The sequence below is a fragment of the Somniosus microcephalus genome, chromosome 4 (assembly GCF_052327205.1).
Source record: "Somniosus microcephalus isolate GS21.2 chromosome 4, FLI_Smic_1.0, whole genome shotgun sequence".
Lineage (NCBI taxonomy): Eukaryota > Metazoa > Chordata > Chondrichthyes > Squaliformes > Somniosidae > Somniosus > Somniosus microcephalus.
Window position 1 is genome coordinate 217,448,137 of NC_140990.1, and position 25,459 is coordinate 217,473,595.

A 25,459-nucleotide genomic window follows, 5' to 3' on the forward strand; every position below is an offset into this window, starting at 1 on the left:
TGCCCAGGTTATATGAAGATTAAAGTCCCGCATGAACCTCTAATTCCCTGATTTATACTGTACCCGACACTGAAACTATTATATTGGTCACTCTGCAACCACGTCTCCATAGTGGCTAATAGATCAAACCTGTTTATTTCTATCAGTGCTATTAATTCATCTATTTTGTTGCAAATGCTTCATGCATTCAGATATAGTGCCTTTAGCTTTAACTTTTTTCTATTTTTTCCTAATGTCACCTTAGTCACTATAGCCCTATTGCCTTTGTTAATCTCTCTGTTTCTTCCTGACCAACTCTGCACGCTTTTACTCAAATCGCTACTCTGCTCTACAGCTTTGACATTTCTCTTACTGCTTTTGAATTTACCTTTCCTGAATCCTCCCATCTCCGCCACCACCCCCCCTCCCATATTAGTTTGAAGCCCTATCTACTGCCCTCATTATTCAATTTGCAAGGACACTGGTCCCAGCTTGCTTTAAGTGGAGCCCGTCCCGATGGAACAGCTCCCTCTTTCCCCAGTACTATGGCCAGTGCCCCATGAATCAAAACCCTTGCCTCCCACACCACTCAGCCACACATTTAACCTTCTAATCTGTTTGTCCCTATTCCAGTTTGTGTGTGGCTCAGGTAACACTCAGATTATTACCTGTGAGGTTCTGCATTTTAATTTTGACTCTAGCTCCTCAAACTCTCTCAACATAACCTCATTCCTAGTTCTACCTATGTCGTTGGTTCCTACGTGGACCACGGCAACTGGATCCTTCCCCTCCCACTCCAAGTTCTTCTTGCGCCATGAAGAGATATCCTTAACCCTGGCACCGGGCAGACAACACAGCCTTCGAAACTCCCAGTCGCAGTTGCAGAGAACAGTATCTATCCCCTTGACTATACTGTTCCTTACCACCTTCCCCCCCCCCCCCACTTGAATGGGCTCCGGGACCATGGTACCGTGGTCAGTTTTCTCATCCACCCTGCAGACTTTGCCCTCATCCACTCAGGCAGCCTGAACCTAGTGCCTGTTGGATAAGGGCAAAGTCTGAGTCTCCTCCAGCACTGCTGCTGGGGTCTCCTTACCTGCCTGACTCACACCCTCCTGTGCCTGACCACTAATTAGACCTGTACCACTTTCTAACCTAAGGGGTGTGACTGCCTCCTGGATCAAATTGTCCAGGTAACTCTCCCCCTCCCTAATGCCCCACAATGTCTGCACCTTGGACTCCAGCTCAAGAACTCTGAGCTGAAGTTCCTCGAGATGCAGACACTTGCTGGCGATGTGGCTGTCCGGTATTGCGATACTCCCCACATGCTGCAGTTGCAGCACACCTTCTGCTATCCCTATATAACCTTGTTTTATTTATTTAATTAATTAAAGTTTATGTATTTATTCAACCTATAGTTTTTAGTCTTTACTAATTACTTGAGCTAGTTTAAATTATAGGTAGATTAAATTAAATATTTACCTATAACATGATCTGCTACAAGTAATGGAGGCAAAAATCAGCACCTTCTTTCCCCCTCTGCGCCAAATTCCACTCTCACCAAATTCCCAACCTTTACACTCTGTTTAGCCCTATTCCTAATAAAAAGAAATGCTAACACATCGTATATTTGAAAAATATTCTAATTTTTCCCTTTTTTATTTCATTCTTTCAGACATTCTTTCTGCAATCTTCCTGTTACTTTGACCCATGTATATATAGTGTGAACAGCCCACTCAGCTTCTTCTCAGCTATATTATATATTGTGAACAAACTCCATTCCCTAGTGACTGACTGCATCCCTTTTCCTGGCCAATGTCTGAGGCTGAACCAAACCATTTGCAACCTTGCTGTTCTATTTGAGCCGAGCATCCGACCCATTATCTCTCCATCACCAAGACCGCCTACTTCCACCTCCGTAACTTCGCCCATCTCCGCCCCTACCTCAGCTCATCTGCTACTGAAACCCTTAGTTACCAATATTCCAATGCTCTCCTGGCCATTCTCCATAAACTTAAGCTCACCTAAAACTCTGCTGCCAATATCCTAACTTACTCCAAGTCCCGTTCACCCATCACCTTCACTGACCTACATTGATCTCCCGGCCCGGCAATGCCTCGATTTTAAAATTCTCATCCTTGTTTTCAAATCCCTTCATGGCCTTGCCCCTCCCTATCTCTGTAACCTCCTCCAGCCCTACAACCCTCCAAGATCTCTCTGCACCTCCAATTCTAACCTCTTGAGAATCCCCGAATTTCATAGCTCCATCATTAGTGGCTGTGCCTTCAGCTGCTTGGGCGCTAAGCTCTGGAATTTCCTCCCTAAACTTTTCAGCCTCTCTACCTCTCTCCCCTCCTTTAAGACGCACCTTAAAACCTACCTCTTTGACCAAGTTTTTGGTCTACTGTCCTAATATTTCCTTATGTGGCTTGATGTCAATTTTTCTCTGATTACGCTCCAGTGAAGAATCTTGGTACATTCTACTATGTTAAAGGCACTATATAAATACAAGTTGTTATTATTGTTTTATGTACTGTTCTCTGCGGGTGTTTCAAAAATTTCCAGAAAATGATTTTGATTGTCCAATGATGTGAGTGACTAATGAAGTGGAGAAGCCATTCTATTCCCCTGTTACCACATGATCGCCTCTAATGTTTTGGAGAAGTTTTTTGAAAGCTCAGCCATCCACCCTCCAAGCTATGCTCTTTGAAAGGGTGGTGGTCATATTTGGATGTGGACTGGAGGCATAGTTATACCTAGAACTTACAACATTTAAACAGGCCATTTGACCCAATTAGTCCGTCAGTATTTATTCTCTATGCGAGCAAATAGTCTTAATCACAGTTACCCGCCATATTCCCATATCCCTTTATCCCTTTTCCTTTCATCTACATATCGATTTTAATCTTGAATGTTGACATCATTTCTGCCTCAACCAGTAGCACTGGAAATGAATTCCACAGCCTTAGAACTCTGTGTAAAAAAGTTTGTCTTGCTCTCTGTTCTAACTTACTTAAATTTAATCTTGCATCTATTGCCCCTCAATCTACACCCCTCTGCTTCAATCTACATTGTCACATGCTTTCATAATTTTAAACACTTCTATTATATCACTCCTTGTTCTGTGTTGTACTAACAAAATAGCCCCAATTCTTTAAGCCTTCGTATTTGTATTTCCTCATAGCTGATAGTATTCTAGTGAATCTGCGATGTACCCTCTTTAAAGCTTCCTATTGTGTGGAGCCCAATTCTGCACACGGTACTCTAACTGAGGTCTTTTTAATGTTTCATATAGACTCATCTTTACCTCCTTAGTTTTTATATTCTGTATCTCATGATAAAACCTAGAAATCCATTAGCTTTTTTTAATGACCTTATCAACTTGAGGCGCTACCTTTATTGTCCTGTGAACCTCTACCCCCAAGTACCTCTGCTCTTCTGCCGCACTGAGCCTACTTCTATTCAGATTATAATTACAGCTGTAATTTTTTTTTAGAAAAATGCATCACCTCACACTTACTGATATCCATATGCCATTTTTCATCCCATTCCCTCAGCTTATCAATATCCCTTTTTAACTTCCTTTGGTCTTCAAAAGAATTAACTATATGTTCTATTTTGGTATCCTCTGCAAATTTCAACACCGCCCTAGGGATGGGCAGTAAATGCTGGCCTTGTCAGAGACACCTGTAAAGTCTGTGGGTTGTACGGTTAATAACGACACAGACTTCAGGAGTAACAAACAAACAGGTCTTTACTATTCGAAGGTCAGGGCGAATCTGCCCCAGCAATCCTGCCACAACACTTATATACTGGTGTGGTCACTATTGGTATCACAGTATACAGAAGCCAAACAAATAGTGCCACACCTAAAGTAGTTCTCTTAAAGGTGAACGGTTACATTCAATAGTTCCCTTAAAGGTAGACAGGTACATACACTACAATCCTCCCTTTTTAGCTTATTACTTACAGAGTCCCCATTAAACATACATATCTTCAACTTCCTATAAAACAAATTACAGATATAATCTCGGTGGAGTCAATGTCATATAAAACAATTTACAGATATAATCTTGGTGGGAACAGTTCACAGGTTCAGTCTCTGCAGAAACAGTTCATAGATTCAGTCTCTGATCTTGACTCGTTCCAAACAACATCTCTTTGGTGTAGCCGGTTGACATGGCGCTCCATAGCCTTTTTCTTGACGTAACAGCTTGAACTTTCGTCCTGTTGAACCAGCAGTGCGGACCTTTACAACCAACTGGCTGTCTTGATATTTTCCAGTTTTTCAACTAATTTAGTTCCTTTCGTAGTGTCCCGCCTGAGATGGTAGAAGTGCTAATATTTTAGACAGTTATTATCTTCTGCTTCTTCTTTTTCTTTTCTGCCTTTTTGACACTCTCGGAGCTCCTTTCTCGGCTGCCAGCTGTAGCGCCACCAACTCTCTATGTTCCTTAGACCTTAAGTGCTTCATCCGGATTTCAGCACTTTGGGAGTTTTCATCACAAACTGAGCAGACCAGATCCTCGTAATATTCAGTGTCACTCAACAGGTCATGGTAATATTCGGGGTCGTCCTGAGTTAGGCCAGTGAGAGGCCCTTCTACTTCCTTCTTATCCATCTGGACGTTAGCCGACGGTGGTTCCTTCCCTAACCATCTTTCTTGAAAAGACTTCTTCAAACATTCATATTCATTCCGCTCTTCCGGGGATGTCTGCCATTCCTTCACTACTGGCCTCATTTGTGAGTTCAATACCTTCCCTTCCATCGGGGATTTCGTTGTCAGGCTATTTAATCCTTCTACTGGAGTATCTGTTTCCACCCCCTTCTGTTCCTCTTGACGCAATTCAGCGTACTTTTGGCATCCTTGTAAAAGCGGTGTTGCCACCTCAGCTATCTCCGTGACTTTTGGAAGCTCCGAATTCTTTCCCTTTGAACCCTGAAACTCGTGTTCCCATTTTGGAGTCTTGTCCCTCAACGTGTGTAAGAGTTGGCTGGCCATTAACTCTTCTACGGGGACACTGTGGATTAGAGTCTTCTCCATTTCATCCACCTTTCCCTCCAATGTTTTCACCTTCCTTTCCTCCGGTACTTTGGTTTTAAGCGCTCGAAGAAGTTGCGCCTTGATGTTCTCTAACTCCTGTTCAGGGGCCATTCCTACAGTCTCTGTGATCCTTCCAGTTGCCCTTCCTTCCACTGCCCGGATTCCTAGTTGAATATGTTCTTCAAGTTGTTGAACCTCGGCCATTGCCGCCTCATATTTGTCCTGGGTTGCCTTCAATAATTTAATGAGTTCTTGGACATCTTGAATTTCATGTTCTGCTATGTCTTCCACCTCTAATTTTTCATCGATGGATGGAATCTCTACCGATGAGTCTGTCTTGGCCTGGAGCTCATCAAACATTTCCTGCAGCCTTTGTAATTCTCGCTCATGTTCAACCTTTAGCTGTTCAGATGCTTTCACTAAAACTAGCTTTTCGGAGGTTGCCGAGTTAACCCCTTCCAGGATTGTAGTCTGGGCCTGTTCATACTGTTCTTTCAACTTGTTACACTCTGCTTGCAACGAGTCGTAGAGATGAACTGGGGTAAAATCCTGGCTTCCTGAAGATTCCTCTTCCTTTGGTTCGTTCTGTAAATATTCTAGTTCCTGAACAGCATCAGGGGAATGTGATTGGTATTTGGCCACGATGGCTCTATGGTTGCTCTCTGCTTGAGCTAGCTGTCTCTGTTGTCTTTCCAGGTTCTCCCATTCGGTGTCCCAGAACTTTTCCATATTTTTCATCTCTTGTACGAGACGGTCACTCAACTGTTCTAATTGTTGTCGTACTTTGACATAAGTTTGAGTCCGAACTCGGTGTTCTTCCGTCGTGGATGAATCCTTTGCTTGAACAGGCTCAGAATTCTCTGTCAACCTGGAGTTCTGCTCTGCAGCTTTATTCTTCTTGGTAACATAAGTCCTTCTGCATGTCTTCGTTTCCTTCCCCATCGTCGGCAAGTCCCTTTTAGCCTTGTCTTCCATATTTGAATTGGTCTTATCGTCATCCATTTCAGAATCTGAGCTGATAGCTTGCACCGAGTCCTCCCTCCTTATGGCTTTTAGGTAGTGCCATTCCATATCTATTTTCTTAATCCACTCCCGTCCTAGAAGTGGTGGTCCTCCTTCAGGTAATACGTACAAGTTCATTCTTGGGTGTTCTTTACCCCTATCTCTCACCTTGACTCTTATTTTCCCCATGGGGTATACGTTATGCCCCGTGTATGTCTGTAATACGAACTTGGTATTTCTTAAAGGTATGTGAGAGAATAGCCGGTGGTAGTCCCTTCGGTTGATGACTGATAGAGCTGATCCAGTGTCCAGCTCCATCCTTACTTGGACTCCAGCTATTTTTAGTATGACCCAGATGGTTTGTAGATCCGTTTCTTTACCCACATTGTGGATTCTCAGCCTACCCAGCTCCTGGTTGTTTGGGTCTGAGTCTGAATTCTGTTCGTCTGAACTCTTCTCAGCCACCTTGTGTACCTTGTTGTACTTTCCTTGTGGTGGCTTCCTTTGATTGTTGGTCTTCTTCCCTGACCGGCATACCTTCGCGATGTGACCCAGTTTGCCACATTTCCTACACTCTTGGTTCTTAAACCAGCATTGATTCTGGTCATGCGTTGTCTTCCCACAACGGTAGCATTTTGTTGTGCTTGAAGTAATTTGGTCCACCCCGAGTGCCGCCGCCTTTAGTTGCATTTCCGCCGTTCCTTTCGCTGCGGCTTCGTGCGATGCAGCTATAAGGACAGCCCTGTCCAGTGTGAGGTCGTTCTCTTCCAGTAGTCGCTTCTGCGTCCCTTCTTTGGACAATCCGCATACGAACTTGTCCCGCAGTGCTTCTGTCAGATTCCCTCCGAACTGGCAGTATTTCGCTAGCCTACGCAGTTCGACCAAGTACTCCGCATTGCTTTCGTCTTTCCTCTGCGTTCTTGCGTAGAATTTGAATCGTTCAGCCAGCATCAACGGTGTGGGGTTCAAGTGGTCCTTCAGCACAGCCACAATCTCTTCGAAGGTCTGATCCGCTGGTTTATCTGGTGCTATTAGATGCTTCAAGAGCCCGTATGTTTTGGCCCCCATCGAGTTTAGCAATGTTATCGCCTTGTCGTCTTCCTCTATTTTGTTGGCTTCGCAATAGATCTCTATGCGTTCCACGTACGTGGCCCAGTCTTCTATTTCAGAATTAAAGTCGTTAATATTCCCTCGCTTAGGCATCTTTCTTCCCTTGGGAGCAGCACCAGTATTTCTTTAAGTATTCTTATTTATTTGTTTATTTCTAAGATGGCGGTTTTCCCATGAAATCGGCGGTTTCCCGCTCTTTCCTTCTCTCCCCGCCCACTTCAATGGCGGTATGTCTGTTAAGATGGCGGTTTTCCCGTGAAAATGGCGGTTTCCCGCTCTTCCTTTCTCTCCCCGCCCACTTCAATGGCGGTTTCCCGCTTCTGTCGTCTCCTCCGCCTAATGGCGGCTTCCCGCGTTTCTTCCTGGTGGAAGGGGTACGCTTTCCCCACAGCGGACAGGTTCAGCCGCTGGGCTGGCTCTCGCACAGCTCCCCTTACTCGGCTCTGTCTTTTCCTCCCGCCCGCACGGCTCTACCGGCGCTGGGTACACCCCGTTAACGGAGGACAGTTCAGCCGCTGGACTGGCTCTCGCGCAGTCTCTCTCTCCGTACCCGGCTCCGTCTCTCTCTCCCACCCACACGGTTCCTGTTCGCCTCCCAGCCCTCTCGCAGACCGGTGTTTCCCTCCCCGGCTGCAGCTGGGTTTCTCTTCCCGCGCCTACTCCCAGTCTCAGCGCTTCGTTGCTGCGGTCGCTGCCCGGCTTTTCCCGCCGATCGAGGTCCGACTGTCTCACGACGCTGTTGGACCCGACTTTCTGACCGGCTCCGTTCCCCCTCGACCGTGGTCGAGTGCACAGCCCTTATCCTCCGGATATTCTCTACACCTTCCCCTACTCACAGTCTCCGCGGCCGCCTTGTTTCCAGCTGATCGTCTCACTCCGCACCATGGTAGAAGGGTAGTCAGTGCTTGTTGCAGATGGAAGCTTTTATTGCTAAAGTCTTCCTCCTTCCTCCTGCTGCAGCCTCGTGTTTTCTTTCAGCAGCACGACGAGGGCGGTTGCCTCTCTTCGACGCTCTTCGTTGCTTTGGTAGTCTTGCCGCAGGGTACGATCGGACTCGTCGCCACTGTAAAGTCTGTGGGTTGTACGGTTAATAACGACACAGACTTCAGGAGTAACAAACAAACAGGTCTTTACTATTCGAAGGTCAAGGCGAATCTGCCCCAGCAATCCTGCCACAACACTTATATATTGGTGTGGTCACTATCGGTATCACAGTATAAAGAAGCCAAACAAATAGTGCCACACCTAAAGTAGTTCTCTTAAAGGCGAACGGTTACATTCAATAGTTCCCTTAAAGGTAGACGGGTACATACACTACAACACCCACATCCCAGGAATTAATATTTAAAAAAAGACTCCCTTTCAGCCTATATCCAAATGATTGATATACATAGTGAACAGAAGTAGCCCCAGAACTGAACCCTGTAGGACACAATTACCCCTTTCCAATCACCCTGAAAAACTGCCCTTAACTCCTACTCTCTGTTTTCTTCCTTCTAACCAATTTTAATTCAGTTTTCTATTTGCTCCCTAATTTCAGACCCCTTAATGTTCTCTAATAATCTGCTATGTGGTATTTTGTCAAAAGCCACCCTAAAGTCAATGTACATTACCACTGCACTTCCCATATATCATATCTATTACCTCCTTAAAGAATTCTATGGCCTAAAAATTTGGTTGCTTTGCGACTCCCGTTAGGGGCGCAAAGCAACTAGCGCCTGGACGCGGCGCCGCCAATGCCTCCCATGAAATTCAGCGGGAGGTTAGCGGTGGCGGTAACCGTTTGTCGTTATCGCCGTGCGCAGCGCCCCGGTCGCGATCTTCGGTAGCGCCCCCTGACTTACCGCCGGACGCTATGTCCGACGGGGTCAGGGGGGCCTACCTGCAGCCGGGCGGTGCTAATTAAAGGGAAGGTGCCGGGTGGCAATTTTTGTTGCTGGCCGCCTACCAGCACCTGCTCCCGTTGCCGTCCCCGGCCTCCTCTGCAGCCCCCCTGCGGAGTGCCGGCTGCGCTCCGTGAACCTGGCACTTCTCTTGAGTGCCGGGCTCTTTTGCCGGCACTCTGATCCCTGGTGGCCCAGCTGGGCCCCGGGTTGCGCTGCACTAGGCCCCTCCCCTTTAAGAAGGAGAGGAAGGCCTGCAGTACCGCGGCGCGACTTGCCGCAGAGCATGGCGCTGCGGCACATAGCGCTGCGATATTCACTTGCAGTGTCCCAAGAGGGAGGCGGGGTGCTTCCAGTAGCACCGCGCTTCCCTCTTGGGGCGTTGTGGGTGAATTTCGGCCGCGGGGGTGCTACTTTTTTTGGGGTGCTAAAAGCAGCGTGAAGTTAGCGCCCCAAAGGGGGTGTGACTCAATTTTTCCCCCTATGAGTTTTATCAAGCACAATCATCCCTTTTGAAGTCTGTACTTTCTTTTTATATAGATATGTGATAATTCCACCCTTAATTCAAGACTCTTAAAATTTTCCTTACCATAGACATTAAGCTAACTGGCCTGTAATTACTTATATTATCTCTTTTTAAAAATGCACTGGGGTTGATATCAGTATCTGCCAAAATAATGGGTGATGTGGGACAGGACTGAAGGTTGCAACAGAGCCTTTTAAGTACTCCAGTTTGCCCGTGGATTGACTATACAGTGAGTACCCTGGCTGCATGTATTTAGAGGTAGAATTAGAGAAGTACTGTATTAGCTGGAATCTGAATAGAGAAATGAGGCTGAGAGCAAATAAATCTGTATCTTTTGCCAACTTGGCAATAATAATGTTACCCTCTCACAACATTTTTGCTTCTGTAGTCTGTAACTTTTATGTTACAAACTTGTGTATGTCTCAGAAAAGTTTAAAGTTACAAAAGTATACAAAATACAGTGGCATTACTTTTGAATATAGCTAAATTGGAATTGAAGTTATTAATATTTCCATATACATGTATTCGTGAGCTATGATGTATATCCTTTTGGTCTTGAATAAATATCCAGAACTTTGTTTGGTGCTTTAAATCTCCACCTTGGAGGAGCACCTGAAGGACCTGCTGGCACTGGTAAGACTGAGACGACTAAAGACTTGGCAAAGGCTGTAGCCAAACAATGTGTGGTATTTAACTGCTCTGATGGACTGGACTACATTGCCTTGGGAAAATTTTTTAAGGTGTGTATGATATCAGAATACAAATTCCTAACAACTTAATTTTAATGTAGGAAGTATTGTTGAATTTTTAATTGCAAACTTGATTCTGATTTCAGGGATTGCTCTCCTGTGGTGCTTGGGCATGCTTTGATGAATTCAACAGAATTGATCTGGAAGTACTTTCTGTTGTTGCCCAGCAAATTCTAACTATCCAAAGAGGTTTGTTAATTTGAGATTTTTAATGCATAGATTATCGAATTTAGTCCATTCCCTTTTCTTACATTGCAAAAGTGATGGGTCATATGTGAAGCTGCTGTCAGTTTTTGTCTATTGACAGTTGCTTTGTCACTTCAGTATTTTAAACAAATTTTGTGGGGTCCAATCTAACTTTTTTATTTAATAGAAAGGTTATTATCTTGATCCATAAACCTCTGATCTTCAATTTACTTGTATATTTTACAATAATTTACTTTCTGAAATAGAAATTTAAACTAGTTCTGTTACAGCAAGTTCTGATCTCTGCCCTAATTTTTAACTTTACTCCCCATAAAGGTGATTTTCTAAATGACAATCATTCTTCTCATCTTGCAATGTAAAGAGAAATATTAAAAAATACAAGTTATCATTTAAATGATAAAATGTATAAGCAAGTATATTATAGCAAGTTGTGAAAAGTAATTTATATCCCACTCATGAGTTGTCCACAACTTAAAGCTGGAAATGATAGCCAGCTGGGGGGTAGAATTTCCATGGAATTCTCACGGTTTACCACAGTAACTTTGGTAGAAAATTGGCGGAAATCCTGCAAAAATGGCGTAGAATGAAGAACTCCTGTGGAAATTCTACGTATGCCAACTACTACCTCTGTGAATCCTCCTTTCCATTCTCTTTCCACTTCTTTTATGGCCTGGTGTTTCCTATAGAAGAAGTTGACTTTTCTTGGTTCATTTTTCTCTCCATGATCTCCTTTGATGATCATGGTAAAGAACCATGCCTGGAATTTCGGTGGTGGTTCTCCCAATCTACTGTCGTAACTTCGTGGAAGATTGGTGGAACCCCTGGTGAAATTATGTAGATGGCTACATTTTTTTTTATTCGTTCATAGGATCTGGGCATTGCTGGCAAGGCCAGCATTTATTCCTATCCCTAGTCCCTAGTTTTTACTTCCAGTGCACCTTTCCTTCTCCTTGAAAATTTGCTCATGTTCATCCTTGAGAAAGGTTACATTGGTACTGTCTAAAATTACAGAAACTGATAACTCTCAAATTATCCATTATGTTGAACGTTCTGGCCTAATCCATGATTTCTAGTGTAGTTTTCAACATGCCCCTTCCACTGGGAATTTTCTTACCTATGTTCTGTATCAGTAGAACTCTGCTCTTGAATCGTTGCCTTGGACATTTACAACCTTTAATGGAGCACGTCTAAACAAATTTCTATCATATGGTCTCCCACTAAAACTACATTCATGGATTTCTAGTTTCCTCTCTATCTGTCGTATACTTGATGGCTTTCTCTATTTCCCACTGTTGCCCACGTCTGCCAAGGTCTTGCGTATTGCTACCACTTCTTGGATGGCTCTTTTAGTACCTCTTTTACATTCCTGCATAGAGATAAGAAAAATCTTGTTTTCTGATTGACAATCTTTCTCTTGCATCTTGCCTTCAATCCTTTAATGAAGGAAAAAAATATGCCATGGTGCTCCACACAGATGCAACGAAAAAAATGGACACCGAGCCAAAGACAAAGATATTAAGAGGGGTGCCCAAAAACATTGTAGAAGATGACGGTTTTAAGGAGAATCTTAAAAATGGAGAGGGAGGTGGAGAAATGGAGGAATTAGGGAGGGAATTCCAGAGCATGGGGCTGTAAGAACATTGGGATTGATACCCTGACAAGAATATTTATCAAGGGCACAAGATGAATCCTTAAGCCTTCACCTTGAAAAGGAAAACTATATTTGAAAAGGATAAATTTGCAGGGCTATGTTGAAAGAACAGACAAGTGGGACTAATTGGATAAATCTTTCAAAGTGCCAGCGCATGCACAATGTGCCAAATGGCCTCCCTTTGTGTTGTATGTTTATATGATTCTATGATCTTAACTCCTCATCAAAGGACTGTTTGCCGTCCAGTTTATGCATAGGAGGTAATGATGCCTGAGTTTGGATCATCGAACTGTCTTGCATTAATCAATTTGGATTATATTAGCACATCACCAACCTCTCATCAGGATCCACACAAACTACTGAGTGAATTAATGAACCCTTTCTTACCAATTACTGAAGAAGAAGTCAGACAATAAAGTTATGATCTAACAATTGTTTATTAACCTTAGAATCATATTTAGGAGCACTGAGTATACAAATAATTAGTCGATAAGATTAATTGACAAAAGAAATAGAGGTTATAAAAGCAGTTCAGTTATGTCACAGTAATTTGGTTGTAAGTGCTGATTATAAATTTACAGCTGAGATCAGTGTCCGAGATTGATATAAATTGGTGAGATTAATTTAGGATTAGACTCCTTAAATACCTGACAAGTTAATAGCATTAGATAGGCAGTCTCTTAACTAGATTAAAGTCTCTATGCTTGTAGTTAGAAGTGTTTCCAGAACTTATACTACCTCATTCAAATGAGCTGGCACTGATGAACTCATTGTTTTGCCTTTCTCTGGGAGGATAGTATTAATCTTCTACAGATGTCAAAGTGGTGAACCTCCATCTGTAGAAGTGGTACCTGTGGTGTATGTAACTTGTTCCACCTTAAGAGAACTTAAACCTGTTCCACCTTAAGAGATGTACTACTTTCTCTGGCTGCTGTATACGGTAATACCGGTGGTGACCACACCGGTATATAAGTGCTGTGTAGTAATTTGCTGGGTAGTACAGCCCTAACCTCCGAATAGTAAAGACCTATTGAAAAGTTATTCTTGCAGTCTGTGTCAGTAATTGACCTTAAATATAACTGGAACACACAGACTTAACAGTGGCGACGAGTCCGATCTTACCCTGCGGCAGTTTACATCCACGGCAGCTTCATCCTCAGAATGGGCGTCGAGAAGAGGCATCCACCCTCATCATCCTGCTGAACAGCACGTCGCGCGGGAGGCATCGAGGACCCGGAGTGAAGAAGAGAAATTCTGAACTCGAAGCCCCCATCAGCGGCAGACAGCTATCTTCCTTCTACCACGATGGTGGGTAAGCCAATCAGCGAAAGTCGGCCGCGTTGGCTGTAGCGAAGGGGAGGGAAGACGGAGGAAAGAGGGCGGTGAAATCGACTGCGGCCGGTGAAAAGGGCCGGGCCGCATTCGGGCCGAAAGGCGCAGCGACTGGGGCAGCTGAAGGCGCGAGAGCCGCGGTGAATTCGAACGCAGTGGGTGCACATAACCGGGCTGCAAGAAGGGCTGCGAGGCGCGACGGCAGGGAAGCGCGAATGCCCACGGGAACCGCGGTGGAGTAGAAGCAGCGTCGGGGGAGTTGTTAACCACTGGGGAGGCGAGACCGGCAGCAGCACAGCAATCGCCATTGCAGCCAGCGGGTGAAGAAGACGAGCGCGGGAAAGACCGCCAAGCGCGGGAAGCCACCATTTTGGAAAAAAAAATTGCAAAGATGCCTAAACATGGGAATATTAATACTTTTGATAGCGACATCGAAGATTGGACCACGTATGTAGAACGCATAGAAGTTTATTGTAGAGCAAATAAGATACCAGATGGGGAGAAAGCACTAACCTTATTAAACTTAATGGGTGCAAAGACATACGGGCAATTGAAACACCTTCTATCACCAGAGAAACCGGCGGATAAGACTTTCGCGGATATTGTTACCGTCCTGAAAAATCATTTAAGCCCCACGCCGCTGATGCTAGCGGAACGATTTAAATTTTACAGCAGAAAGCAGCTGAAAGATGAAAGCAATGCTGAATTTTTAATTGAATTGCGTAAGCTAGCAAAGTACTGTCAGTTTGGAACAGGACTAACAGATGCGCTAAGAGATAAATTTGTGTGTGGATTGTTAAAAGAAGAGACACAAAAGCGACTGCTTGAGGAGAATGAGCTGACGCTGGATAAAGCTGTCGCTATGGCAGCATCGCACGAAGCCGCAGCGAGAGGCACGGCGGTAATGCAGCTACGGTCACCGGAACTCAGCACAAATCAAATGGTCTTGGGTACAGTAAAATGTTATCGTTGTGGAAAGACAACGCACGATCAGAACCAGTGCTGGTTCAAAAATAAGGAATGCAGAAAATGTGGCAGGCTTGGTCACATAGCTAAAGTATGCCGGTCAGGAGAGAAGACCAGCAACAAAAAGTCACCGCAGGGAAAGTACAGAAAGGTACACAAGGTGACAGAGAACAGTTCGAACGAACAGAAGTCAGATTCAGACGCCAGCAGTAATGAACTGGGTAGCTTAAGAGTACACAACGTTGGTAAGGAAGCAGATCTCCAGACAATTTGGGTCACACTTCAGATAGCAGGAGTCCAAGTGAAGATGGAATTGGACACTGGATCGGCATTGACGGTCATGAATAAGAAAGATTACAAAAGGTTATTCCAACATATTCCCCTACGGGATACGGAGATTGTATTGAAAACATACACGGGGCAAAGAGTATACCCCATCGGAAAGATAGAGGTAAAGGTGGTCCACAAGGGCAAAGAAAGCCGAGGAATGGACTTATATGTGCTACCTGAAGGAGGTCCACCACTACTGGGATGGGAGTGGATTAGAAAAATGAATATGGACTGGCATTCCTTAAAAGCACTAACGGTAGATGCCAGGGAAACAGATGTCAAACCTAAACGATTGTCCAGAATATTGGACGATGCTAAAGAGGTGTTCCAGCAGGGACTGGGAACACTGAGAGGAATTACGGCAAACATCAAGATTGAAGAACATGCACAACCAAAATTTTTCAAAGCCAGACCGGTACCCTATGCGATACGACCTGCTGTGGAAGCGGAGCTGGAAGCGCTAGAACGTTCAGGAGTACTGTCTAAGGTAGACTGGAGTGAGTGGGCTACGCCCATTGTTCCCGTGATGAAACGTCCTTCGAGCAACAAGCCGGGAGAACCAGGGAAGGTTCGCATCTGTGGAGATTTCAAGATCACTGTTAATCCGGTGCTTCACACGGTGCAGTATCCGCTTCCGCGGATTGAGGATATCTTCGCTTCATTGTCGGGCGGGAAACACTTCACCAAGATAGACCTGGCGCAGGCGTACTTACAGATGGAAGTTGAGGAAGAGTCACGCCAGTACCTCACGATCAACACGCATAGAGGCTTGTACCGGTATAATAGACTGGTTTTTGGAGTGGCATCGGCTCCAGCAATTTGGCAGAGGGCCATGGAGCAGGTATTACAGGGAATTCCAGGCACACAATGTTACCTGGACGATATTCTGATTACAGGAGATGGTGACGAGGAACACCTCGCAAATTTGGAACTGGTGCTCATCAGATTGAAAGAATATGGACTTTGAGTTAATCGGCAGAAATGTGAGTTCTTTCAGAAGCGGATCTCGTACTGTGGCCATGTCATTGACCAGGAGGGACTTCATAAGTCTCCTGACAAGATCGAAGTGGTTGTGAAGGCTCCCGCTCCGGGTAATGTATCTCAGTTGAGGTCGTTCCTAGGATTGATTAACTATCACCATAAGTTTCTGCCAAATTTATCCACGGTACTGCACCCGCTGAACGCTCTTTTGCAGAAGGGAGTACCATGGGAGTGGAGCGAGGACTGTAAGAAGGCCTTTCGCAAAAGCAAGGAATTGATAACCTCAGAGGAAGTGTTGGCTCACTTCAACCCAACACTGCCTATTCGTTTGGCTTGTGATGCTTCTCCATATGGTATTGGGGCAGTACTCTCACACAAGTTGCCAAATGGCACGGAGAGGCCAGTCGCGTTCGCATCCAGATCATTGACCTCCGCTGAGCGCAACTATGCTCAGATAGATAGGGAGGCTCTCAGCCTTGTGTGGGGAGTAAAGAAGTTTAATCATTACCTGCAGGGCCAAAAGTTTACGCTTCTGACAGACCATCAGCCGTTGGTATCCATTTTTAACCCTAAGAAGGGTGTGTCGGTGATGACAGCACAGAGACTCCAGAGATGGTCCCTTTTCCTAGGGGCACATCAATATCAGATAGAATTCAAAGGTACAAAGCAGCATGGTAATGCTGATGGGCTGTCGCGCCTGCCACTACCTGAAGAAGAGGAGACAACGAAGGTTGATCCTGTTGAGTTATTTCACTCGACCATCATCGAGTGTTTACCAGTCACCAATGCAAGTATTGAAAGAGAAACCAGGAACGACCCGACACTGTCCCGAGTCTACGAGGTGACAGTGAAGGGATGGCCAGCACATGGTGATTCTCTGTTACCGGCATTCTCGGCAAGACGAGACCAGCTGTCCGTCTGTCAAGGAACATTGATGTATGGAACGAGAGTGATTATTCCTCCTAAGTTAAGGGAAAGAGTTCTAAAGGAACTGCATGAAGGTCATCTGGGGGGAGTCAAGATGAAAAGCCTTGCTAGGGCTTATGTGTGTTGGTCGGGTATCGACCAACAGATAGAGGAGCTGACGAAAAGCTGCTCAGGGTGCCAAAAAGTGCAAAATGCACCTCCGATTGCACCACTGCATCCATGGGAATGGCCTTCAGCCCCATGGCAACGCGTACATATTGACTTTGCTGGTCCATTCATGGACTCCATGTTTCTAATTGCGGTGGACGCACATTCTAAATGGCCAGAAGTGATCAAGATGACTACCACTACTTCAGAAAAGACAATTGCGGTGTTAAGAACGATATTCGCAAGGAACGGATTGCCAGAACAAATATGTTCCGACAACGGACCACAGTTCGTGTCAGAAGAATTCCAAAAATTCTAAAAGAAGAATGGGGTGAAACATTATACCTCTGCCCCATATCATCCGGCTACAAATGGGTTGGTCGAGAGATTTGTACAAACATTCAAAAAGGCAATAAAGGCCATGAGCGAAGATCAGATTCCACTACAACATAAGGTGGACAAGTTTCTACTGGCATATTGAAACGCCGCTCATGCAGTGACAAGCCAAAGTCCTGCCATGATGTTTTATAACAGGAGGTTGCGGTCCAGGTTGGACTTGTTAAAACCAAATGTGCGGAGGGAAGTTGAAAACAAACAGTTCCAGCATATAAATAACAAGACCACTCGGAGTTTCGAGGTAGGACAACCAGTGTTGGCCAGGGACTATGGAAATGTGAAATGGCAATCCGGAACAATTCGGGCCAGACAAGGACCCCTGATGTACACGGTAGATGTTGGTAAAAATGTAATACGGCGTCATGCTGACCAACTGGTAGAATCGAGAACAAGGGTCGAACCCATGGTTACGACAGAGACAACCGTGGAAGAAGTTAGTGAACCTGAAGCATCTACCTCGGCAGTGAATGTACCTGATGATGATGTCCAAGACATAAGAGACCAACTAGAGGAGTCACCTCAGCAACAAGAATCAGAGACCCCTGAAAGGCGTTATCCAACTCGAATCAGGAGGCCTCCTGAGAGACTGAACCTTTGAACTGTTTCTACATGAAGTTGTATATGTATATATGTTATTATGTTATGTTAAATGGGGATATAACTGTTAAGCTAAAAAGGGAGGATTGTGGTGTATGTAACTTGTTCCACCTTAAGAGAACTTAAACCTGTTCCACCTTAAGAGATGTACTACTTTCTCTGGCTGCTGTATACGGTAATACCGGTGGTGACCACACCGGTGTATAAGTGCTGTGTAGTAATTTGCTGGGTAGTACAGCCCTAACCTCCGAATAGTAAAGACCTATTGAAAAGTTATTCTTGTAGTCTATGTCAGTAATTGACCTTAAATATAACTGGAACGCACAGACTTAACAGTACCCGTTCTTCCTGGATTCTCTTCTCCTGGGTACATGCACCTTTGCGCAAGTAGCTGTATTGGGAATAGCAGTCTTAAATCTCATCTCTCTCAATTTCTGGAAAATTTGTACATCTAAATGACACATTGGACCAAATTTTGCTGTCAAAATAACGGTGAGGTTAATGGTGCTTGCCGTTATTTTGCGCAAGTGATACAGCAACTTCCAGTGAGGGGTAGATACATGGTTAAATGCAGATATCCAAAAGTTCCAGTCTGAGTTGCACTGCTCCATTGTTACCTTCACAAAAACAGAATTTCGTTGTCTGCCTCACCATTGAAATCCATTAAATGTAGTGAAGTTACTGTATTTGTGCGGTAGCTATGAGCTAAACTCAACACAGAAAGTTAAGTCTTATCATTTCAAATGTAAGTACCATTTTAATGATGTGATAAGTGTAAATTACTGCTAATTATCTACTGTGGCACTGAAAATTAACTGGTATGTAAATAGGCAATCTGCCTCTCCCGAGGGGGTTGCGCGCAAGCAGCCTAACGTGCTCCAGTTAAACGTGGATGTCGGCGGGTTGGAGCCGGCTTCCCGACATGCTGACTGACATTTTTGCTGTTTTTACCCCCCACACAAACCCACACGCTCCTCCAGGTTAAAATTCCCCCTTTATTTCTCTTTCTGTACCTGATTTGACATTGAATTCACCCACTCTAATTTACAATTTCTTCTCAGTTCTTGGGCTGTTTATTTCTCAATTCTTCAATTTGATTGGTTAAGGAGATACAAAGTTGGTTGTCCTGTTTCCCTCGCTGCACATTATCAGCTCGCACGTTCAGCAATTTGCCATACAAAAAATTTAGATACCTAAACATGAAAGGGCAAGCCTATTATAGCTGTCTGTATCTAGCTTTATAGTCTAAGGGGGAGAAATTCAGTATCGCCCCATTTGGGATCCAATTATCGGCCGGGCGCAAAGATTAGCGCCTGGTGCTAATTATCGCCTCCGACTGCAAACTTGGCTTTTATCGCCCCTGGAGGTGATTGGAGCGCTAAATCAGGCGCTTCACACCTGTCTTAAGGCGCAAAGGCCGAGGAGCGAGGCGCTACCTCAGAGCGCTGGTGATGTGCCAAATAACGGCCTGAATCCAAGAGGTTAAAGCTTAAAACTAAAAGGCCTAGAAATTGGGTATAGCCCCACTTGAGGCGTTAGAACTGGCGCTGCGCAAAGTTTATAGCCAGACGAAACTTATCGCCGCCTGGCACGATATTGGGTTGCATCGCCCCTAAAGGGGATTGAGGCGCGAATTCAGGCGTTACACGGGACACCTAAGGCGCTAAACTTCCGGCGCAACCCAATATCGGAGCGGACGGGCGCAGCGCAGGTGCTCTCAATTACTGATGACCACAAGACTTCCAGGCGCCGGCCAGCTCTTAAAGGGGTGGGTCAGTCAGCTTCAGCATCCACACTCTTCGCCTTGCAGGCCTCAGAATCGGCGCAGGCCCTTCTCTGGCGCTAAAAACTTGGACCAGATGGAGAAGGTGAGACAGAGAGCAGAGCGCTTCACCAATGAGGCTCTGGCATAATTGGTGGCCGCAGTGGAGTGCCGGCAAGATGTTCTCTACCCAAACAATGGCACGCGGCCGAATCATAAGGACTACCGACGAGCTTGGAGGGATGTATGCCAGAGGGTCAACTCCAGCAGCATGGTGACCAGGAGCCCTGTCCAACGCATAAAGAAATTCAACGACCTCACTCGGGTCGTGAGGGTGAGTGTTGTTTCTGCAAACTTCTGCATCCCTTCATTTGCACCTGACTTTATGGCTACAGGGTGGGCTGTGTCCCATTGGCCATCTGCCAGCAAGCACCCATGGCCCTTTCTGGGCACACACATGCACATTTGACTCAAGGCGTCATGTAAGGGCTCTTGCACCATGGGGGGCATGAGATGATCACTCAGGGCATCATGTAAGGGCTCTTCCACCATGGGGGGCATGAGATGATCACTCGGGGCATCATGTAACATAACTTCCCCTCCTTTCCCCTGCAGTCCAAGCTGGCGAGGATTGGCAAAGACCAGCTTCGCACCGGTGGAGGACCTCCACAAGTGGTCACTCTCACGGATCTCGAGGAGAGAGTCCACCAGATTCTTGGAGGACGTCTGAGTGGTCCTGTAACCACTGCAGCTGCCGACCCCATTGTCGACAGCGATGGTAAGGTTCTCACCTTTTACAACTGCCTCCTTCCACTTGTTCCCCCCGCCAGCATGCTTTCTCACTGTGGACCCATGTCATAGCCTTGCCGCAATCTGGCATCCCTTGCTGCCAAGCTGTCCTTTTGCTAAAGCCACTCTTCTACCTCCCTGCTTTCAGATGCTGCATCACCAGCTCGGGAGCCGGGCCCTCAAGCTGCCAGTGCCAGTGCCTCCAAAGGCTCAATGAGAAAATTACTGTCCAACAGAAGGTCAGCAACTCTCTCCAGCAACAATCTGAATGGCCAGCCCAAATGGCTGCAGCTTTTATACTAGTGCTGTCCCCTTTAAATAGCGCCCCCTGAGTTTGAGAAGGGCCTGGGAACGCTCCATCCAACTGTCACTAATAGCGCCAGGCAAAAAGGTTATGGGCGCCACCGAATATCCGGTCCGGGGCACCAAAAAGGCGTTGCACACTGAAATGATGTCATGATCTGCCTGCGCCCGCGGGCGAGCGAAAAGAGTTAGCGCCGGCGCTAAAAGGATACTCAATATGGGAGGTGGCGCTATATTCACTGCGCCCGCCCAAAAATTGGGTAATGCCCCAATTCTCGGGCTCTTTAGGCGCTAATCGCTGGCGCTACCAACCGAATTTCTAGGCCAAAGGCTTTTATTAAGTAAAGAACATGGCATCAAGTTAACACAGGGCAACCATCATTCATCACCGACCCAGCCCTTATGAGTAAGACCCAGCTCTTATAAGTAAGACTCACACCAATCCGGAGGATCCAGAGGGGTGGGGCTAGGGAGGAGCATTAGTGGTTACACCTGTAGAACATTCCAGACATTAACAAGTACAACAACAACAGACAATACAAATGCCAGAACACAGAGTTATTTCATCACATTCACCCCCTGCTATAGATTCAGTCTGTCAGGAGGTCTGATAGTCCTCTGGGTACGACGTAACTCTTGCTGAGGCTCCTCCCGGAGTACTAACTCCGGTTCATTCGAATTCCCAGAATTATCAGTGTTTTTCACACTGAGGGTTTGTGTCTCTGAAGGTCCAATACCACGATTGAAAACTCTACTCTGAGTCAAACTCTTTTTGAGCTCCAGCAGGTGCAAGATCTTTAATAGAGACCGTATCCTCTCGCCCATCCAGATATTGAATGTACGCATACTGGGGATTAGCATGGAGGAGTTGTACTTCCTCCACCAGTGGATCAGTCTTGTGGCCTCTCACATGTCTGCGCAACAGCACAGGGCCTGTGGTAATCAACCATGTGGGTAACAATACTCCATTAGTAGCTTTTCTTGGAAAACGAAACATCCTTTCATGAGGGGTGGCATTCTTCGCTGTACACAAAAGAGACCTTATGGAATGCAACACGTCTGGCAGGACATCCTGCCAGCGAGAGGTCGGCAGGCCTCACGACTTCAGAGACAGTACGATAGCCTTCCACGCTGTCGCATTTTCTTTCTCGACCTGCCCATTACCACGAGGGTTATAGCTGGTAGTTCTACTCGTTGCAATCCCTTTCGATAGCAAAAACTGTCGCAATTCTTCGCTCATAAAGGAAGAACCCCTATCACTATGTATATAGTTAGGCATGCCAAACAAGGAAAACAGTTGGCAGAGGCATTTAATTACAACAGCACTAGTCATATCTGGACAAGGGATAACAAAAGGGAACCAAGAGTACTCGTCTATAATATTAAGAAAATAGACATTACGGTCGCTCAATGGAAGGGGACCTTTAAAATTGAGACTCAAACGCTCAAATGGTCGAGTTGCTTTAATAAGATGAGCTGGCTCGGACGGCTTATAGAAGCGGGGTTTGCATTCAGCACAAACACGACAGGTTCTGGTCATTGTCCGGACCTCCTCAATAGAGTAGGGTAGATTGTGGGACTTAATGAAGTGGTTCATTCTGGTAACCCCAGGGTGGCAGAGTGCGTCGTGGAGACTTTGAAGCTTATCTATACCTAGACTAGCACATACTCCTCGTGACAAAGCATCTGATGGCTCATTGAATACTCCAGGCCTGTACTGAATATCATAGTCATATGTTGACAGTTCTATTCGCCATCTTAAAATCTTATCATTTTTGATCTTGCCTCTCTGCTTAGTATTGAACATAAAGGCCACAGATCGCTGGTCAGTAATGAGCGTAAAACGTTGGCCAGCGAGATAATGTCTCCAATACCTGACTGCCTCAATAATCGCCTGTGCCTCCTTTTCCACTGAAGAATGTCGAACTTCTGGTCCTTGCAATGTACAAGAGAAAAAAGCTACTGGTCTACCAGCTTGATTAAGAGTTGCTGCCAACGCAAAATCAGATGCATCACTTTCCACTTGAAAAGGGATCTTCTCATCCACGGCACATACCACTGCCTTCTCAATGTCCCGTTTGATATTAAAGAAAGCCCCCTGAGCTTCCACCGATAACGGAAAAGACGTCGACTTAATAAGAGGTCGGACTTTATCTGAGTAGCTAGCCACCCACTGGGCATAGTACGAGAAGAATCCCAGACACCACCTTAAAGCTTTTACAGTGTGAGGTAATGGTAATTCTTTAAGTGGGCGTAATCTTTCAGGATCTGGCCCGATTACCCCATTCTCCACAACGCAACCAAGAATACACAAACGTGTAGTATTGAAGGTACACTTGTTTTCGTTGTAGGTCAGGTTTAACCTCTTTGCAGTCTCTAGGAACTTCGCGAGATTTTGATCATGCTCCCGTTGGTCACGCCCACAGATAGTAACATTGTCCAGGTATGGGAATGTTGCTTCCAACGCGTATTCATCCACCATACGATCCATCTCCCGTTGGAAGATGGATACCCCATTCGTCACTCCAAAGGGCACCCTAAGGAATTGGTACAGGCGCCCATTAGCTTCGAAGGCCGTATAAGGTCGGTCTTCTATTTTAATAGGGAGTTGATGATAGGCAGACTTTAAATCAATGGTGGAGAACACGCGGTACTGAGCTATCTGGTTCACCATCTCAGAAATACGAGGCAAAGGATAGGCGTCTAATTGGGTATACAAGTTTATAGTCTGGCTATAATCAACCACAAGTCTTTTCTTTTCATTCGTTTTAACCACCACCACCTGGGCACACCACGGGCTATTACTGTGTTCGATGATTCCCTCCTGTTGAAGCCTTTCCACTTCCTCTTTTATAAATTTTTTATCTTCTGAACTACACCGTCGACTCTTAGTCGCTATAGGTCTACAATTAGGAGCAAGGTTCACGAACAAAGAAGGCAGACTTACTTTTAAAGTAGAAAGGCCACAGACTGTGAGCGGAGGCTGGGATCCACCATACTTAAGGGTGACGCTCTCATGCTGACACTGGAAGTCCAAGTCTAAAATTAAGTTCACACACAACTGAGGTAATATGAGGAGTTTAAAGTCCTTATACTCCGTATCCTTAACGGTCAATGTGACTTTACAATATCCAGTTACCTCCGAAGTAAGAGACTTGGACGCCATCATGATTTCACTTCGAGTAGGATACGCCTTCAATGAACAGTTAACAAGGTTGGGGTGTATAAAACTTTCAGTACTGCCACAGTCTATCAAACACCCAGTAGGACGACCATTAATCTTGATGTCCATCATAGATTTCGACAAGGAACACGGTATGGTCTGGTCAACCGTAACCGAGGCTAGAGTAAAACGATAGGCGGCAGCAGAAAAGACATCGGGTACAGGATTACCCTTACACACTTTACTAAAATGTCCCCGTTTCTTACATTTAAAACAGGTAGCCTCTCTGGCTGGGCATCTTTGCCTGGGGTGTTTAGATTGGCCACAAAAATAACACTTAGACCCATGGGGTACAGCCGCAACAATAGGATTAAGTGGAGGCTCCATTGGTGTTATGAATGCCTCCATACTCGGAACACACAAGGCTGAAAAAGACGCATGGGCTGATGCATACACTTCTAAATTCTTCTGGGCTACATCTAATGATCGAGCAGTAGCGACGACCGTTTTTAAAACTAACGAGTCATTCTCGAGGAGTCTCTGTCTAATATAATTAGATCGGAGGCCAGATATGAAAGAATCACGGATGGCTTCTTCCTGATACAATATGGCAGAGACAGCCTTGTAGTTGCAATCCTTAGCCAAAGCCTTAAGGTCCTGCAGAAAATCGTCCAGGGATTCCTCGGGTAATTGCCTGCGAGTAGACAAAAGATACCTGGCGTATACTTCGTTAACCGACTTAAGGTACTGGGCCTTAAGGGCTGTGAGGGCCTCTTCATATGTAGTAATATCTTCAATTATAGAGTAAGTTTGATGACTTACCTGTTGTGTATGTACCTTTAAGAGAAGAACTGATTCTATACTGCAGTACCGGCAGTGACCACCCCTGTATATAAAGCCATAGCAGGCTTCTATACGTCAGTCTTGAGTTCCCCTCTGTTCAAGTAAATACCTGTTTTATTGTTCTCCTGCAGTCTGAGTATTATTGATTCTCGGACACTACACTGGCGACGGGCAGGTTTCAACTCACCTGCAGTACTGCATCACCTCACGGGGATCTTTTCCCTGAAGAGAAGCTTCTTGGAGGTTGAAATCAGAACGGCGGGCGTCGACCGCGGGCAACCGCCCAGGGATCCATCGGAGAGTTGCAGGGGAGGCTGTGGAGAGCTAGGCCTGGCTCCCCAGTCGAGGTGTTTCAGCAAGTCGTGCTGGTAGCAGGTAGTGCGCTGACCCTTCTGGACTGCGGCGGGCTCGGGCTCGATCGAGCCGCTCTGCAAAGGGGCCGTGCAGCATCGTCGGGAGGAAAAGAGAGAGAGAGAGGATGGAGCGCACAGGGCGCGGTCGGTGCTCAAGGACAGGGCAGCGTGGAGAGGATAGAACGCGGGGAAGGAAAAGTGAGACGCGCCGAAGCCGCGGGTCGCCGCCATTACCCTGTAGAACGCTAGGAGCAGCGTGGCAGCAAGGGGAAGAAGGAAAAGCGCGGGAGGCGCCATTTTATTCTATTGGGGAAGAAGGAAAAGCGTGGGAGGCGCCATTTTATTACATTGGGGAAGAAGAAAAAGCGCGGGAGGTGCCATTTTAAATCACCCAAGATGCCGAAGAGTGGCAGTATCAC

At 45.7% G+C, this 25,459-nt stretch overlaps 1 protein-coding gene across 2 annotated transcripts in view; it reads left to right on the top strand.

The window, feature by feature from the left end:
- dnah7 (dynein, axonemal, heavy chain 7) overlaps nt 1–25,459 on the top strand; it is an 816,199-nt gene that overhangs the window by 251,428 nt on the left and 539,312 nt on the right. For both annotated transcript variants that reach the window (XM_085985836.1, XM_085985837.1), the window contains exons 24-25: nt 10,116–10,284; nt 10,380–10,482. In XM_085985836.1, the coding sequence (XP_085841962.1) occupies nt 10,116–10,284; nt 10,380–10,482 (272 nt within the window). The remainder of the gene's footprint in view (nt 1–10,115; nt 10,285–10,379; nt 10,483–25,459) is intronic.